The sequence below is a fragment of the Ceratotherium simum genome, chromosome 11 (genome assembly GCF_057802395.1).
Source record: "Ceratotherium simum simum isolate JZ-2026a chromosome 11, ASM5780239v1, whole genome shotgun sequence".
Classification (NCBI taxonomy): Eukaryota; Metazoa; Chordata; class Mammalia; order Perissodactyla; family Rhinocerotidae; genus Ceratotherium; species Ceratotherium simum.
This window is the reverse complement of record NC_141910.1, coordinates 39,078,384-39,094,296: the sequence shown is the minus strand read 5'-3', so window position 1 is coordinate 39,094,296 and position 15,913 is coordinate 39,078,384. Positions and strand designations below refer to the sequence as shown.

The 15,913-nt window shown below is 38.5% G+C and overlaps 1 protein-coding gene across 5 annotated transcripts in view; it reads left to right on the top strand.

The window, feature by feature from the left end:
• The window catches only part of PLEKHH2 (pleckstrin homology, MyTH4 and FERM domain containing H2), a 105,002-nt gene that overhangs the window by 86,052 nt on the left and 3,037 nt on the right, over positions 1 to 15,913 (top strand). For all 5 annotated transcript variants that reach the window (XM_087436833.1, XM_087436829.1, XM_087436830.1 and 2 more), the window contains 5 exons: positions 5,037 to 5,178; positions 10,852 to 10,997; positions 12,384 to 12,513; positions 13,187 to 13,273; positions 15,418 to 15,555. In XM_087436833.1, coding sequence (XP_087292959.1) covers positions 5,037 to 5,178; positions 10,852 to 10,997; positions 12,384 to 12,513; positions 13,187 to 13,273; positions 15,418 to 15,555 — 643 coding nt within the window. The remainder of the gene's footprint in view (positions 1 to 5,036; positions 5,179 to 10,851; positions 10,998 to 12,383; positions 12,514 to 13,186; positions 13,274 to 15,417; positions 15,556 to 15,913) is intronic.

Here is a 15,913-nt window from a genome sequence, read left to right as displayed (position 1 = left end):
TAGGGGAACCGTTAAATAAATATGGTACATTCATATTGTAGACTCATCCTCTCACACAGTCAGTCACTAAAGGGCCACCCACTGTTTCAGCAGACGCCTTTGATCTGAATAAATCGTGGGTGTGAGCCCTTGGAGCTTCTCTATTCAGGGGCTCATGAGCTGTGTTGATTTGCAAGAATTCTGAGTAACAAGAAGATGACTGTGAGCTTTGGCATCTAAGGTTTTAAAATCGTATTTCCTAGAGATAAGCAGGATTACTAAGATAATGGAAATCTAATAGGCTCTACTCCTGGAGGAACCTGTTTCCACTGATGGCAACCTTCATCTGTGGCCCTTGGCTGACTGGCAAGAACCAGGCTGGAAGACTTGTACCTTCCAGATGATTGTTTTATTTCTGTGATCGCTGGAGCAGTGGTTCTCAAAGTGTGGACCCTGGACTGCAGCTTCAGTATCACGTGGAAAAATGGTAGAAATGGAAATTATTAGACCCCACTTCAGACCTACTGAGTCAGAATCTCTGGGGGTAAGACTCAGGAGTCTGTGCTTAGCAACTCTCCAGGTGATTGTTACCCATGCTAAGTTTTAAGAAGCACTGATCTAGAGGTCCTCGATGCTCCCCCTGTCTCTTGATTGTCCCTTTTGTGGAAGGGGCCCAGCTCCTGGACCTGACCTGCCATGAATCTTTACGTAGAAGAAGTTCAGGAATTCTCATTTGGTTTTGTTGGAACTAAATGGAGTTATTTCCATGTGTAAGACATGGAAATTCCAAATGATGCATACCTTATGAATGCTTAGTACATACTAATTCTGAATATAATGGCCGTGGTTGGTACCAAAATTAAATTTTGATGAAATGGAGAAAGGTGGTCTGAAAGACACAGATAAGAATTATGCTCCAGGGGCCAGCCCCGTGCGCGCGCGCTGCACTGGCCCCTGGAGTGCGTGCGCTCCGCTGCCTGCAGCCCAGGTTCGGATCCCGATCCCAGGCGCCCACTGACATAACTGCTTGTCAGGCCATGCTGTGGCGGCGTCCCATATAAAGTGGAGGAAGGTAGGCACAAATGTTAGCCCAGGGCCAGGCTTCCTCAGCAAAAAGAGGATTGGCATGGATGTTAGCTCAGGGCTGATCTTCTTCACAAAAAATAAATAAAAAAATAAAACTTCAAAAATAAAAATTTAAAAAAAAGAAAAAAGAAAAAAAGAAATGATCTGATATTAAAAAAAAAAAAAAAAGAATTATGCTCCAAGTCTAGTAAACACCTCGAGAAAGGACAAAGAGAGTTGTGACTAACACATAAAGATTGCCTTGTTAAAAAAAAAAGCCTCATGACAATATCAGATAAAAGGCAACTCAACCAAAAAGCTTAATTTTTAACAGAGGTCAGAAATGGCTGGATAGCCACAGCTATGAGAAATTACTATGTTTCTAAATATGGTTCTGCTTTGCATATGTGCATAAACAGCTTAGAGGTGAGCCCTAATTTCCAGTGACACAGTTAGGAGGGGAACTGGCTGTGACCTATCTTGCAGCCAAAGGCTTGACTCTTCATCTGTCAAGAAGCACTGTAATATGCAAAACTAAAATACCAGCTCTCTTTATCATGGAATTTCTATTTTTATTTAGTAAGTTATGGAATTTTAAGTATTTAGATTTAGAAGTTAAAGATCTAATTAACAGATTTTGAACCTGTTCTCACAGACGACCATTTGGAAACTAATGGTTGTATCCTATTCATATTGAAGCTGCTTCTTTAATTTGGTTTCTTACTGTATATTTGAAATGGCAAAAATCAAGGCATGTTTTTAATAAAACAAAACTGACAAGAGTCTTTCCCTGAAGAGAACAACTCTTCCTTCCCCCCTCTTTAAAATAAAAGATTATTTTCACTAGTCCTTTGTCATTATGATTTTCTGGAACGTTCCCATCTCTGCCACCTTAGCTGAGTATAAGAGCACCTATATCCGTTGACTCTGAAGCCAAGAAGCATCTTGACAGGTCATTTAGTTTATCCCATTTCTTCCAGCTATGTTCACACCAGAAAAAATTCCAGCATGAAGAGGCTCTTGTGATTCTAAAGACCTCTGGAGAAGAATCCTAATAATAATAATAATAATAATAATAATAATAACCAACATTTATTGAGCACTTACCACATGCCAGGCCCTGTGCTGAGCTCTTTATATGCATTACCTCATATAATCCTAACACCCCTCGGAGGTAGGTATTATTACTAGCTTCATCTTATAGATTTAGAGAGTTAAGTCATTTACCCAAGGCTATAGAAAGGGGATTCTTCAGGCTTTTGGGCACATAATTCCCATAATTAGCATTTCTCACTACCATTCATTTGTCCATTTGTGCAGTAAACATCTGTTCAGTGTCTGCTGGTGCCAGGCCTTGTTGAAGCCCTAGAGATTCAAAGGTGAATAGCATTTCCCTACTGTTTAGAATCTTAGGGTTTATAGGGAGAGACAGACACAAAGTCTTAGCAATGTAATTAATGCTGAACAGGAACAGGATAGCAGAGTAGTGAAGAACATGGGCTCTGGAGAGAAACTGCCTGGATTAGAATCCTGGCTCCCCTACTCTCTGTGTAGCCTTGAGCAAGTCATTTACCATCTCTGTGCCTCTGGTATCTTTACATGAAATAGAGATGAAAATAGTACCTACCTCTAGGGTGGTCTGGAGGACTAAATGTTGGTAAGTGTAAAGCACTTGGATTAGAGCCTGTCACATAGTAAATGCCTATCGATGTTCGCTCTTACCATGAATGTATCACGCACATATACAAGATGTTGTGGGAACATCGAGGAGGGCTTCGCAGAGTGGTGCCTTCCGAGCAGGTGACTTGAGGTGGTAGCCATAGAGGCAGGAAGAGGACACGGAAGGGGGGTCCCAATTGCAGTTTTAGCAGAGTGTTATCAGCAGACCATGGTGGACAGAGGAGTGAAGGGAAGGTAAATGGAGAGTGAAGGCAGGCTGCTCCCTCAGTAAGTTTACAAGATGATGAGAAAGGCGATGTAGGAATGAAATATGGAGCCACTGGGAGGCAAGTGAAAGGATTACCCAGCAGTGCGGAGAGCTCTCTGAATTTGGCAGCAGTGTTTGTGTAGTGGTACTGGTCCACGTAGTGATGTGATGTCCATCCCACAGTATCCACTTCTTGGGTGTCAAGTGAAGAGGTGGGCTTTTGGGAATACTTCTGCTATCTAACCTGTGCCCTCCTGCTGTGAAGGAAGCCCACGTTCTCTGCTCCACGCCTCTTTAGGATCGGGGAGCAGCTGGAAGCTGGTCATACTGGGAGAGACTTAGATCACATTCCTCTGGCGCCTTTCCTGTTCAAGATCTGTGGGTTTGATTTTCTGACCTCTTGGTCACTTTTGTGACTCTTTAGTTCCTCTCCACATTCTCTCCAAATCACTGTGTAGTTGTTGGAGCCCAGACTGTCTCATTAGGGGTTTGAACCAATGATTCCTGCATATTCTATCCCTATACATGTGTCCAGGATGGTTTTCCCCTTTTTTTCTTATAGTGCTTCATTTTCTCTTCCCAAGCTCAATCTTATTGGCATGCCAGAAATGATAGAAAATGTCCTCTAGCTCTTCTCGCCTGTAGCCATCGTTTTTCCTCCTAGCTGTATTACTAATTCAAACTTTTATTAAGAACCTTCCAGTGGTAACACTTAGCTAAACCCTGGTGGATTACAGTGATGAGTAAGACATAGTTCCTAATTTCAAGTGGAAAAGCTATGTACAAAAATGGTAGCATGCCCAAAAGGGAGAGGTTTCATCTTAAAGTTTATTCTCTTTGTTTTATATCACTTTGCTGACGTCATTTTGAATTTAGAATCTGTTTCTGTTGCCAAGCCATATTCTTCTACCAGTTGACAATTTGTCATCATGCAGTCATGGATAAATGGGGCTTAGGATTTATTTTTTCAAGAAACCACTCTGAATGACTGCCCAGGCCAGTGATTCTTAAGTTGGGGTGGGCAGGAAGAATGATCAGAATCATGGGGAGGAGGAGTTTTTCACAGTACACCTACCATGCTCCCCCTGAGATTCTGACCTGCTGCCCTCTCATTCCCTGCTATTCGAGATAATTACTGCGAAAGACACTGAAACCAATGGCCAGGTGTCCTCTTCCTCAAGTGTATAGGGAGAAAAAGGCTGAAAATCCAGTTATAGACAGTTGGGCACACACCTAACAAATGCTGGATCGGAATCTCTCTTTTCCTGCCACTGTGTTGTCATGATAATATTAAAGTATGTCAAAGTGTTGCTTACCCACCCCCCTGTCACAGCATTTACAGTATGTACAGCACCCCGTGCCTGATCTGCAGCCTGAAGTCAGAGCCCCAGAAGTCTCACATATAAGGGAACAGCATAGTGGATAAATAAAGAAGGTCACTGGATTGATGAATACCTCCTAGACAAACAAAAGCCATGTCATAGTCCAACAAGTAGTAATAATAACATGTAAATTATTTTTGAGCTCCTAAAGCTGCTTATCCGAATGTGGCAAAAAAAAGTCAAAACATTTAAGTGTACAAATATTATCTCTCAGATTCCCAGAGAAAACTACCCCCTCAATTTAATGCTGATTTTGAATTGAAACCTTCATTTCCTATTCCCTGATGTGTCCCTATTTAGGAAAGATCATGCATGTTTTGAAAATTGGGTTTATACAGTCCCTTGAAATAAAGGGTTACATCAGCATTCCTTGCAAGGGAGAGTATATTTAATTTCACTCAGTGTCTTAGGTCCTTCCTTAGTAACACTTAAGTATTTGGTATTTCAGGGCATAAAAAATAGCATAGAAGCGTTCCTCAATCTCAACTTCAAAGCAGTTTTTCCTCGCTTTGCTGAAAATGTTGTATAGAACAGAAACAGAGGTCATTAACAGATAGTAATGATCCAAGTTTGTACCACCTAGAGAACTATGTTAGAACAACCCCATATGTCTTCTGGATTTATCTTTACCTTCTTCCTTCTTAAGAATATCATTTAATGAAAAATGTCCTCTTATTTTACAGACTATATTTCTCAGTGCAAGCTCGTGGAGAGACTGATAGAGAAAAGTTGCTGTTAATGTATCAGACAAATGATCAAATAATAAATGGACTCTTTCCTCTGAACAAGGACCTGGCATTAGAAATGGCGGCTCTTTTAGCTCAGGTAACTTCCATACTATGTAGAGTAATATTTTGTAAAGATGAGATACTAATTTCTACACTGAATTAAATGTAGTAAAACAATATACCTTAAGTAATTTGAATTCATTTTGCTGTGACTAACACCTTAAAAATAACAGGCATTATAGTTACAGTTTGACTCTGAATTGCTGACGACTGCGATGATGTGGAATGAGACAGTATTCCGTAAAGGGAACCTAGTTTCTTACTTATCTTGCAGGTATACCATTAGACTTTGCATTTAATAAAGGAGTTTGAGTGTAGAGCTGTGGGGCTAAGGATGCCATGCTGAAATCGCTCACTAATCTAAGAGGAATCAGTCTTGTAAAAAGCTAAAGCACTTTCTTTTGTTTACCTATTGTATCAGTTAGGATTAAGTTCAGACTTCTGTAAACCCACATATATGCATATTAATAATGACAATCAAAATAGAAGTACATTTCTCTCTCACATAGAGAGGCCTGATGGCACCTCTCCAAAATCATTAGGGGCATGGGCTTTATCCTGCTCTCCATTCTCCTATCCCTAGTGTGTCATTTTCATGGTCCTGGAGATCTGCCAGAGCTCCAGCTGTTACATCAGTGTTCCAGGCATTGGAATGGAGGAAGGGCTGAAGAAGGGCATGCCCTCCTGCCTTTGAGAAACTTCTCAGCAGTTACATAGAACACTTCCTTTTATGTCTCTCTGGTCAAAACTTAGTCAGATGGCCTCGCCAATCTGCAAGAGAGACTGGAGACTGTGGTCTTAGCTGGGAAGCAATGAGCCCAGCTAAGTTCAAGGTTTTTATTACTCAGAAAGAAGGAGAGAATGGTCGTAAGAGGGAACCCACAGTCTCTGCTACACCTGAGTCTTTGCACAGGTTAATTAAGGAAAAATGTTAAGGTAACTCTCTTGATACGTCATTGGCTCAGATTCCCCAGAGTTTTCAGTCTTCTTACTCTATACACCATCCCAGGACATCATAGTCATTCTCTTCATTTTATCTGCCACCTATGCCAGTGATTCTCAAGTCTTTTCTCTCCAGTTCGTACTTCTTTCATGGGCTCCTTAAATTCAACATATCAAGAACTGAACTAATCGTCTTCCCTCCTCTTCCTTCACATTTTGTATCTTCACCTCCGCTCAGTCCCCCAAGCAAGCTTCAAATCCAGGAATCCTCACTGACTCTGCCCCCTTTCAGTGTTCTCCCCCTCCCCACCAGTCACTGTGCCCTGCCCATTTTAACTCTTAGATGTGTTTTACCCTGTCCATTCCTCTCCCTGCTGACCACCATTGCTGTGCTTCAGACCATCATCCCATCCTGCTGCTCTCCTGCAGCAGGCTTCTAACTAGTGTGTTTTTCTCTGGTCGTCCCCCACAAATTTATCCTCCCCCAGATGCTAGAGAGATTGTTCCAGTTATCAATTGCTGCATAACAAATGACTCCAAGACTCAGTCACTTAAAACAATAACAGTTTGGGCAGGGATGTGTGAGGACAGCTTGTCTCTGCTTCATATGGTGTCAGCTGGCATAGCTTGAAGGCTGGTTGTGACTCTACAGCTGAGGGCTGAAATCATACGAAAGCTCGTGCACTCACGCATCTGGTGGCTGATGCTGGCTGTTAGTTGGAACTTCTGCTGGGGCTGTCAGCTGGAACACCACCTACATGTGGCCTCTTCAAGTGGCTGCTTGTGCTTCCTCACAGAATGGTGGTTGGGTGGCAAGAGCAACATCTTTGAAAGAGAGACAAGAACTGGAAGCTGCCATTTTCTTAAGGCCTGGCCCTGGAAACTGTGCCATGGTAGTTGTTAGGCAGCACTAGTAACTGGGATGGAGATACAGCAAAAATGTGAATCCAGCTATGTCATTCCCTTGTTTACATGGAAAGACTTGCATGATCTAAACTCTGCTTGCCTCTCCAGCCTCAACTCTTAATACTCCCTACCTTGAACTTTATGTTTCAATAAAGCGCAAACTGTGGTTCCTTGCACAACTCCCTGACTTGCATATGGTTCAGTTTTTCTTACTTCTTATGCTTTACTTGTTTGTCTCCTTTGCCTGGAACATCTCTACTCCTGTGCCTTCACCTGTTAACTTCAGCTTATCCATTAATTTTCATCTTAGGTGTCACTTATTCCAAGATACCTTCCTGAATTCTGCCTGGGTTTCTGTAATGACCTACATGTATCTATTAGTGTCCTGACCTCAATGGTTTCTTATTATTTATTTGTTTCTGCTTTGCACCCCTGACTGTGGCCGCCCTGAGAGCAAGGGTGATCCCTATTCATCTTTATATCTAGCACAGTACCTTACACATAGTCGTTCTCCATAAATGCTGTTGATGAATGAATAGTTGATAATTTAGTTTACTTTTATAACAATTTTATGGTCATCCAAACTTCAAAGCATTAGTGCTACACTGAGTGTTCCTTTTTTGCAAATGATAAAAAGCTGAGGAAAAGAGAAATAGGTCAGATATTTTCTTGGTGGTAGGATTAGGAATGATTTCCTGTCACATGCCATTCTAGGCTTTAGTCCTCTAAAGGCACAGATTCCCTGTTAAAATCATTCTCATCTTTATTAAAATCTAAAGTTAGTCTTCTTCCTTTAACTTTTAATTTTGTCAGGAAACCTTCTCCAAGAAAAATTGTAATATACTTTAGAGATAAATACTACTAACATTTTTAGATGAATTGAGGAAGGGGTAGAAAGGTTAGACCATACACCTAGAAAATTCTGAGTGCATTAATAACCTAAAAAGTGTAATTTCTCCATCTATAAAAGGAAAATTAAATAATGCACCTCTTTTCCTCAGAGTAGTTTTTGTGAAGATAAATGAAATATACTAAGGAAATCCGAGATCTGTAGAAGAAAAGAGTTCTTTCTGTTGTAGGTTTAAATATCTGTAGGTCCTTCTTGATAGTCTCTGTCTTAATTAGGAAATTCTTGGAGCTAATCATTAATTGTTGTACATAGTGTCTGGTAAGGCCTTATGTTGATGTGAGGCATATTGGGAATTATCTTAATTGATTTTCAGTTATTCTCCAAACATTTATTTTGCTCATTCTGTGCCATACAGTATGCCAGTGCCAGAGAGGGGAGACACTGAGCTTGGAGATACCACTATAGGGCTCCCTAAGAGGCAAGGGTGCCTTAAATGGCCTACTCTGTTTGTAACTATTGTTTGTCCAACTGCCATATCCCTGGAGGTTAAATCCTGGTCTCAGGTTTCACAGGTAGCTGTGCTGAGTACTACTTGGTGATAGGTGGGGACAATGAAAAACCTACTCTGGAGGAAGGATTTTGGTATATTTGAAGAGCAGATGAACAGCTTATTTGCTGTGAGGAAATTAGGATGAATACCTGACTAGACGGGAGACAGGGATGAGAGCTGAACAGCAAAGCTAAGCCAAGAAACCAACAAGTAAGAGACTGGGTCCAAGAACCTAGAAAGTTATAAGAATAGACTATAAGGGTGAAGCTTGACTGAGGAATTTATTTATTTATTTATTTTCACAGTCTTTTTTTTTATAGCGGTAACATTAGTTAAAACATTATATAAATTTCAGGTGTACATCGTTATATTTCGATTTCTGTATAGATTACATGATGTTCACCACCCAAAGACTAATTATAGTCCATCACCCCACACATGTGCCTAATCATCCCCTTCACCCCCTCTGCCTCCTTCCTTCGCCTCTGGTAACCACCAATCCAATCTCTGTCTCTATGTGATTGTTTGTTGTTGTTTTTATCTTCTACTTATGAGTGAGATCGTATGGTATTTGACTTTCTCCCTCTGACTTATTTCTCTTAGCATAGTACCCTCAAGGTCCATCCATGTGTCACAAATGGCTGGATTTCATCATTTCTAATGGCTGAGTAGTATTCCATTGTGTATATATACCACATCTTTATCCATTCATCCCTTGATGGGCACCTAGGTTGCTTCCAAGGCTTGGTTATTGTGAATAATGCTGCAGTGAACACAGGGGTGCATGTATCTTTACGCATACGTGTTTTCATGTTCTTTGGATAAATACCCAGCAGTGGAATAGCTGGATCGTATGGTAGTTCTATTCTTAATTTTTTGAGGAATCTCCATACTGTTTTCCATAGTGGCTGCACCAGTTTGCACTCCTACCAGCAATGTATGAGTTCCCTTCTCTCCACATCCTCTCCAACACTTGTTTCCTGTCTTGTTAATTATAGCCATTCTGACAGGAATGAGTTGATATCTCATTGTAGTTTTGATTTGCATTTCCCTGATAGTTAATGATGTTGAACATCTTTTCATGTGCCTTCAACTGAGGAATTTAGACAGTAACTGGTCACATTAAGAGCTAAACAAGGGAAGCCACAGGTGTCAGAAAAGAGGCTGGTTGTGCTAACAGCTTATCTGGAGGGAAAGGGCCCTTTTGAGATGGAGACCCAGGGCTTTCTATAAGACCATCCCAGTCTTGATGGAACCCTCCATCTGCGTGTTGGGGAGTGCTATAGGTAAGAATGTGAATGTTCAGTAGGACATTCATCTGGATGTCCCCCACCCCATCTCGCTCCTTGAGCCCTTTTTGGTACCCTATACAAGGTATTTAACACAGTTCATCACAAGTATTTGTTTATACTTCAGTCTCCCCTACTAGACAGTAAACTCTTTGAAGATAGGAACTATATTCAACTTTTTCTTTCTCACATCACTTAGCATAGCACCTGACATATAATGGGGACTCAGTATAGGTTTGGATAATGAATGGATAGGTGAGTGGATGGGGAAATGGGTGGGTGGGTAGTTGGATGGGTGGGTAGGGGATACTATCTATGTAGCCTGTTAATAAAGATAAGGATTGAACATTCATTCAGGGAGAAAGGGGAATGAAGGGCTCTATTTCAGGAATAATAGGATGAGGGGATGAATACAGTAACATTTATGGAGAAAATCTAGGAAGAAAGTACTGAGAATATAGTTCTTGCTCCCATTATATTCAGTAGAGACCCTTAAAAAGTCCAAGTAATAACTTTTTGAGATTTCTCATAGCTTTATAACTTTTTTTGTCTTTCATAATTTTAACTTCTATTTTGCCTTATTATTATCAATTAAAATAGTACTTTAAAAATGAAAAATTATCCTGTGCTGTTATAGGCAGTGGTAGAGTAGTGGCCTTTACCAAATACTATGAGATGGTGATATTAACTTAAGATGGTTAATGTAGAAATAGAACTGAAATGTTTAAATTATAGATTTTTTTCAAAATTAGAATTCAAATGGAATTTATATTTTAATAATAGTCCTTATATATCATTATAAACTCCATAATCACACAGTTATGACAAATAGATTTATATATTTTATGTTATAAAGAAAGTTTAGAAAGAATAAAACTGATTTTCTTTTTTATAATTTTATTTATTTATTTATTTTTCCACCAAAGCCCTAGTATATAGTTGTATGTCACAGCTGCACATCCTTCTAGTTGCTGTGTGTGGGATGCGGCCTCAGCATGGCCGGAGAGGCGGTGTGTCGGTGTGCGCCCGGGATCCGAGCCCGGGATCCGAGCCCGGGCTGCCAGCAGCGGAGCGCGTGCACTTAACCGCCAAGCCACGAGGCCGGCCCCTGATTTTCTTTTTTAAAACTCTTTTCAATATCCTGTATTTTCTCTTTTTTGGATTTCCAATTAGGTGGAGATTGGAGATTTTGAAAGACCTTTTTCAACTCCAGCAGGACATGTTACTAATCAGTGCAAAGCAAACCAAACTCTAAAACAAGTTATAGAGAAATTTTATCCAAAAAGGTATAGAGATGACTCCTCTGAAGAACAGTTAAGGTAAGTTAAGGTAAAGAGTTTGTAACTCTTTAAAGGGTAGAGAGACACTAGTTCTTTGGTGATATTTTTCTGTTCAAATTTTAAAGATAAGAAAAATTATACAAGACAATTTTCTTGAGGTTTTTTAATACTGTTGAATTCCAGGAGGGTATAGATCTTTTTATTTAAGATGTGCTTAGAAACTTTAGAATCTAGGTTTAAAATTTTTTTTAATGAAAAAAATTTACCTTAATTTAGAAGACCTACTTTTCGTTTGATCTCACTCATTCTTGTCCAAATTAATCCTAATAAATAAAAGAAAAAAATTGGCCAATAATATATTTAATTTTATGAAGTGTTTACCAAAAAATTTTTATCTCTTAGGGTATTCCATTATAAATAAATTGGAATAAAAATAAACTATTTTCTTATACAGTATTTTTTAATATAAAGTTTTAAGTTAAACTCAACTAATTTGGAGTTTTGATTTTTGAGAGCATATAAATAAAAGCTACAGATTAAAAAATAGAGGCAAATCCAATTCACCATGAGTTTTTCCAAAATAGAAACATTTAAGATCTTTTGTCTATGTAGAGTAAGTGGTTGCCTTCGTGATTTTATTTAAGAGGTTTCCCCTGGATCCAACATCTCTCCGAGCCGGAGAGGGAGTAACCTAAAATTCCACTGTTGGGGGCTGGCCCCGTGGCTTAGCGGTTAAGTGCACGCGCTCCGCTACTGGCAGCCTGGGTTCGGATCCCGGGTGCCCACTGACGCACCACTTGTCTGGCCATGCTGAGGTGGCATCCCACATACAGCAACTAGAAGGATGTGCAACTATGACATACAACTATCTACTGGGGCTTTGGGGAGAAAAAGGGAAAGAAAAAAAAAAAAGGAGGAGGATTGGCAATAGATGTTAGCTCAGGGCCGGTCTTCCTCAGCAAAAAGAGGAGGATTGGCATGGATGTCAGCTCAGGGCTGATCTTCCTCAAAAAAAAAAAAAAAATTCCACTGTTAGGGATGCATTCTTTGGTCTCAATTTCTTGCACTTTTCTTTAAAAATGAAAGTTATTCCCATGAGAAATTACCTTTTAAACTAATTTACACTAAGATATGATGTTAGCTTATCAGATTTTAAAATTTACCTGAAGAGGGTAGGGAGTGGGGAACCTAGGTCATGCTGAGAGCACTAATTGTGTATGAGAATTTGGTGAAAGAGATGCTACAAAAAGAACAAGGGGTGGACAGTGGTGAGACGCGAGTCACAACGTAACAGCTTCACCTGGGTTATACCTAGGAACCCCAGTTGTGCCTAGGGTTGGCTTAAGGAGAGCTTTATCTTGGGAGGCTGATACACTGTTTATGTTTTTGCTTTTGTGTTTTTGTTTTTATTCTCTTCTTTTTTAGGCAGCTTTGCCAGCGACTGTCAACCAGATGGATGGCCCTGCGGGGACACAGTGCTGCTGATTGCGTGCGAATTTATTTAACAGTAGCCAGGAAGTGGCCATTCTTTGGTGCCAAGTTGTTTCTTGCAAAAGTAAGAAAGAATGGGGGAGCAATTCAGTTCAGTAAAATGAAACAATAATAACACTAACCCCGGGTTTCGTATATTTGTCTTTTAAAAAGAAAATAAGGAAATTGCCAATTCAAAGAAAACAATGAAGAGACACTAAGGAGAGGGCAGGAAGGCCACCAGCTTCTCTATCTTTTCCCCTCTGCTCCACTTCCTCCACTCTCTCACTCATTTGCTCATTTATTTTGTATCTACTGAATTCTGTTTGCCAAACACTGAGCTCAATTCTAGGGATACATAATCCCATGGTTTGAGATGGGTTGTACTCAGACTTCCAGGAACTCACAATCCAGTGTTGCAATAGGCCTGGAAATGACCACTGTATGGGGAAAATGGCTGAGAGTGACATGAATAGTCCTGCAGGAACATCGAGAAAGGAAAGACTAACCCTTCCAGGGGTTAGATTAAGTAGCTTGTCCAAATGTGCATATTAATAAATGGCAGATTCGGGTCTCAACCCCAGGTCTCTCAATATCAGATTGACTGCTCTTTCCATTATACCACACTGCCTCCTCTCTAAGAGAGATTTTTAATAAATTTTTGTTGTTATTGCAAATGCTACATTCCATTTAGACTGAAAAATATTTCTGTAATTTTGCTTAGCATTTATTATATAGTGTATTTTACGTCTTCATAGCCCATAACTCCGTCATCACTTGGAAGTACTTTCTTGTGGCTGGCTGTACACGAGGATGGTTTAAGCATCTTAGAATACAACTCCATGGTAAGATTAAATCCTAAAGTTTGCGTTGAGTCAGCTATTTCCATTGCTCAGTGTACCATAAACACAGGGTAATGATGTCTTAATCTGATTTTTCTCATACACAGAAAACATTCTTCCTAATATATACTGAATAGTCATTTTACAAATACAACTATGATTATAATTTAATTTTTAAAACAAGTTTAGACAGGTTATATATTGTGTATGAGAAAAATATTAAGATAGCATGACTAAATTGCAATCATGGTTGTATTCATAAAATGACTATTCATTTATAGTGTTAGGAAGATTGCTTCCTGTGTAAAATGAAAATCTTTATGATAACACTAAAGGAGCAACTTCAGTTACCAAAGTTTAAGTTCAGTTTCACTAAGTCTTCTATAACAATTTCTGTAATTTTCCATAATATCACTCACCAATTCACTTGTACATACACAGTATCTTAGAGCTTTTTACATGATTAAATAGAAAGTCAAACTATGCTTTCTATATGTTTGTTTATTTATATGAAATTTACTTTATTTTCTATCATGTTTCGTATATGTCAGATTACTTAGTAAAACGTTTGTTCTTTTTTTTTTTAACCTGACGGGCGGACATTGCTAAACTCACCTGGCAAGTGTAGTGGGCTCTCCTACCTGTGGCTATAGTCAGGGGTCACTGAGAATTTCTTGGAAACCAAACTATCCTTTAGTGTTATAGAAACTGTTTCTCCTTATAATTGCTAAAAAACTTTTTTGAAGGAGTTTATATTTCCTGAATGCCTTTTAGATCTTGAATGGATAACTTGAACATAGATTATAAAATCAGTGACTTAAAGTCAACAAAAAATTGTACACCAGAATTGAGTTACCTTAGCTAAGTAAACCAGTTCCCTAGGAGATGGACATACAGGCCAGGGAGTTAGACAACTAATGGGCTACAGCTCTTGAGGCACTCAGTGCTGGAATGGTCTGTTCAAAGTCACAAGCTAATCATTAGATATGCAGATTCCTTTATTTTTATGCTGTACATCTTTGAATTATACGTGAAAAATTATTCTAACAACACATTGGGAAAAAACATTTGCTGCATATATGACAAAGGATCTGTATCCTCTATAAATATGGATGTCTTATAAAACAATAAGGAAATGATGAACACACCAGTAGACAAATGGGCCAAGGCAATTCACAGAAGAAATACAAATGTTCAATAAATGTATTTTAAAATGTTAATCTCACTAGTAATCAAATAAATTCAATTTCAAACAGTGAGATTCTACTTTTCACCAGTCAGGTTGGCACAGATTTAAAAGAATGATGATATCCACTGTTAGTAAGACTGGAGTGCTGGGAATGTAAATGGGTATAACCTTTCTGGAGGAGAGTTTGGAAATAGTCTCAAAATTGTCCTTACTTTTTTGAGGTAGAAATTCCTGTTATTGAGATTTATAACTAAAGAAATAATTAGGTATGCGTATTATGAAATACGTCCAAAAATATGCATTGAAGTATTGCTTAAGAAAGTAACAAATAAAAAATTATTTAAATATCCTGCAACAGGAGATGGGTTAAATAAAGGATTTTCTATAAAATCATTTAAAATGATGTTATACAAGTATATTTGTTGTTATGAGAAGATGTTCATAATATGTTAAGTTAAAAAAGAAGCAGAATGCTAAACAATATGTATGATACTGTTTCTGTTTATATATATTAAAATCTATATATTAGGGTAAACCATAAGGATTTGCCAATATTTGACCATTATTTACCTTAAAAAGTATGTTTCATGTGGCTCAACCTAATATATATATAGAGAGAGAGGTCTCTTAAATGACATATGCAAAAATATTAACAGTGATCTTCCACTGGATGCTAATATAGGTGCTTTTTATATTCTTCTTGTATTTTCTACTTTTTTTGCAGTGAGTTATTAATTTCAGAATCAAAATGTATTCTAATTATAAAGGTAAATTATGCCCAAATAAGATTAGTACACTACTATCTATTTTGGATCATAATAGATTTGTTTTAGAAAATAATTTTTATATTATGCATAATTAATATCAACATTCTATTGGAGATATGTTATTAATCATTTCTCATCTTTCTTTGAAAGTAAAAAGCATATAACATATTTACTTTTTCTTCTCTTTGAAGAGGTTAATAGTCAGCTATGTGTACAAGAGTCTAATGACCTTTGGAGGTCATCAAGATGATTTTATGATAGTCATTAACAACACACACTCAAAGGACAAACCAACAGAGAAATTACTTTTTGCCATGGCAAAACCCAAGGTGAGTAGAAGGCTTTCCACCGACTTCTTTACACTAGTTTTTTTCATCCTAAAACATTTATTGTGCAAAAACTAAGTTCCAGATGGGAAAACAGACTTTACTTATAATCAAACAGCCCTAGGTCCAAATCCTGGCTTACCTCATCTTGCTAAGCCTTGGTTTCTTCATTTAAAAAATGGTATGATGCTACCTACTTTTTTTTGGCTTAGGAATTAAATGTAGGAATTGTAAAGTGCCTTAGCCCAGTGCCTGGTATACAGAAGGTTCAAAATAAGTGGTCTTGATATAAGTTGTTATCAGGTACTTTATATTCATTGTCTTATTTACTTGGGGTAATTCACTTTATGGACTCACAAGT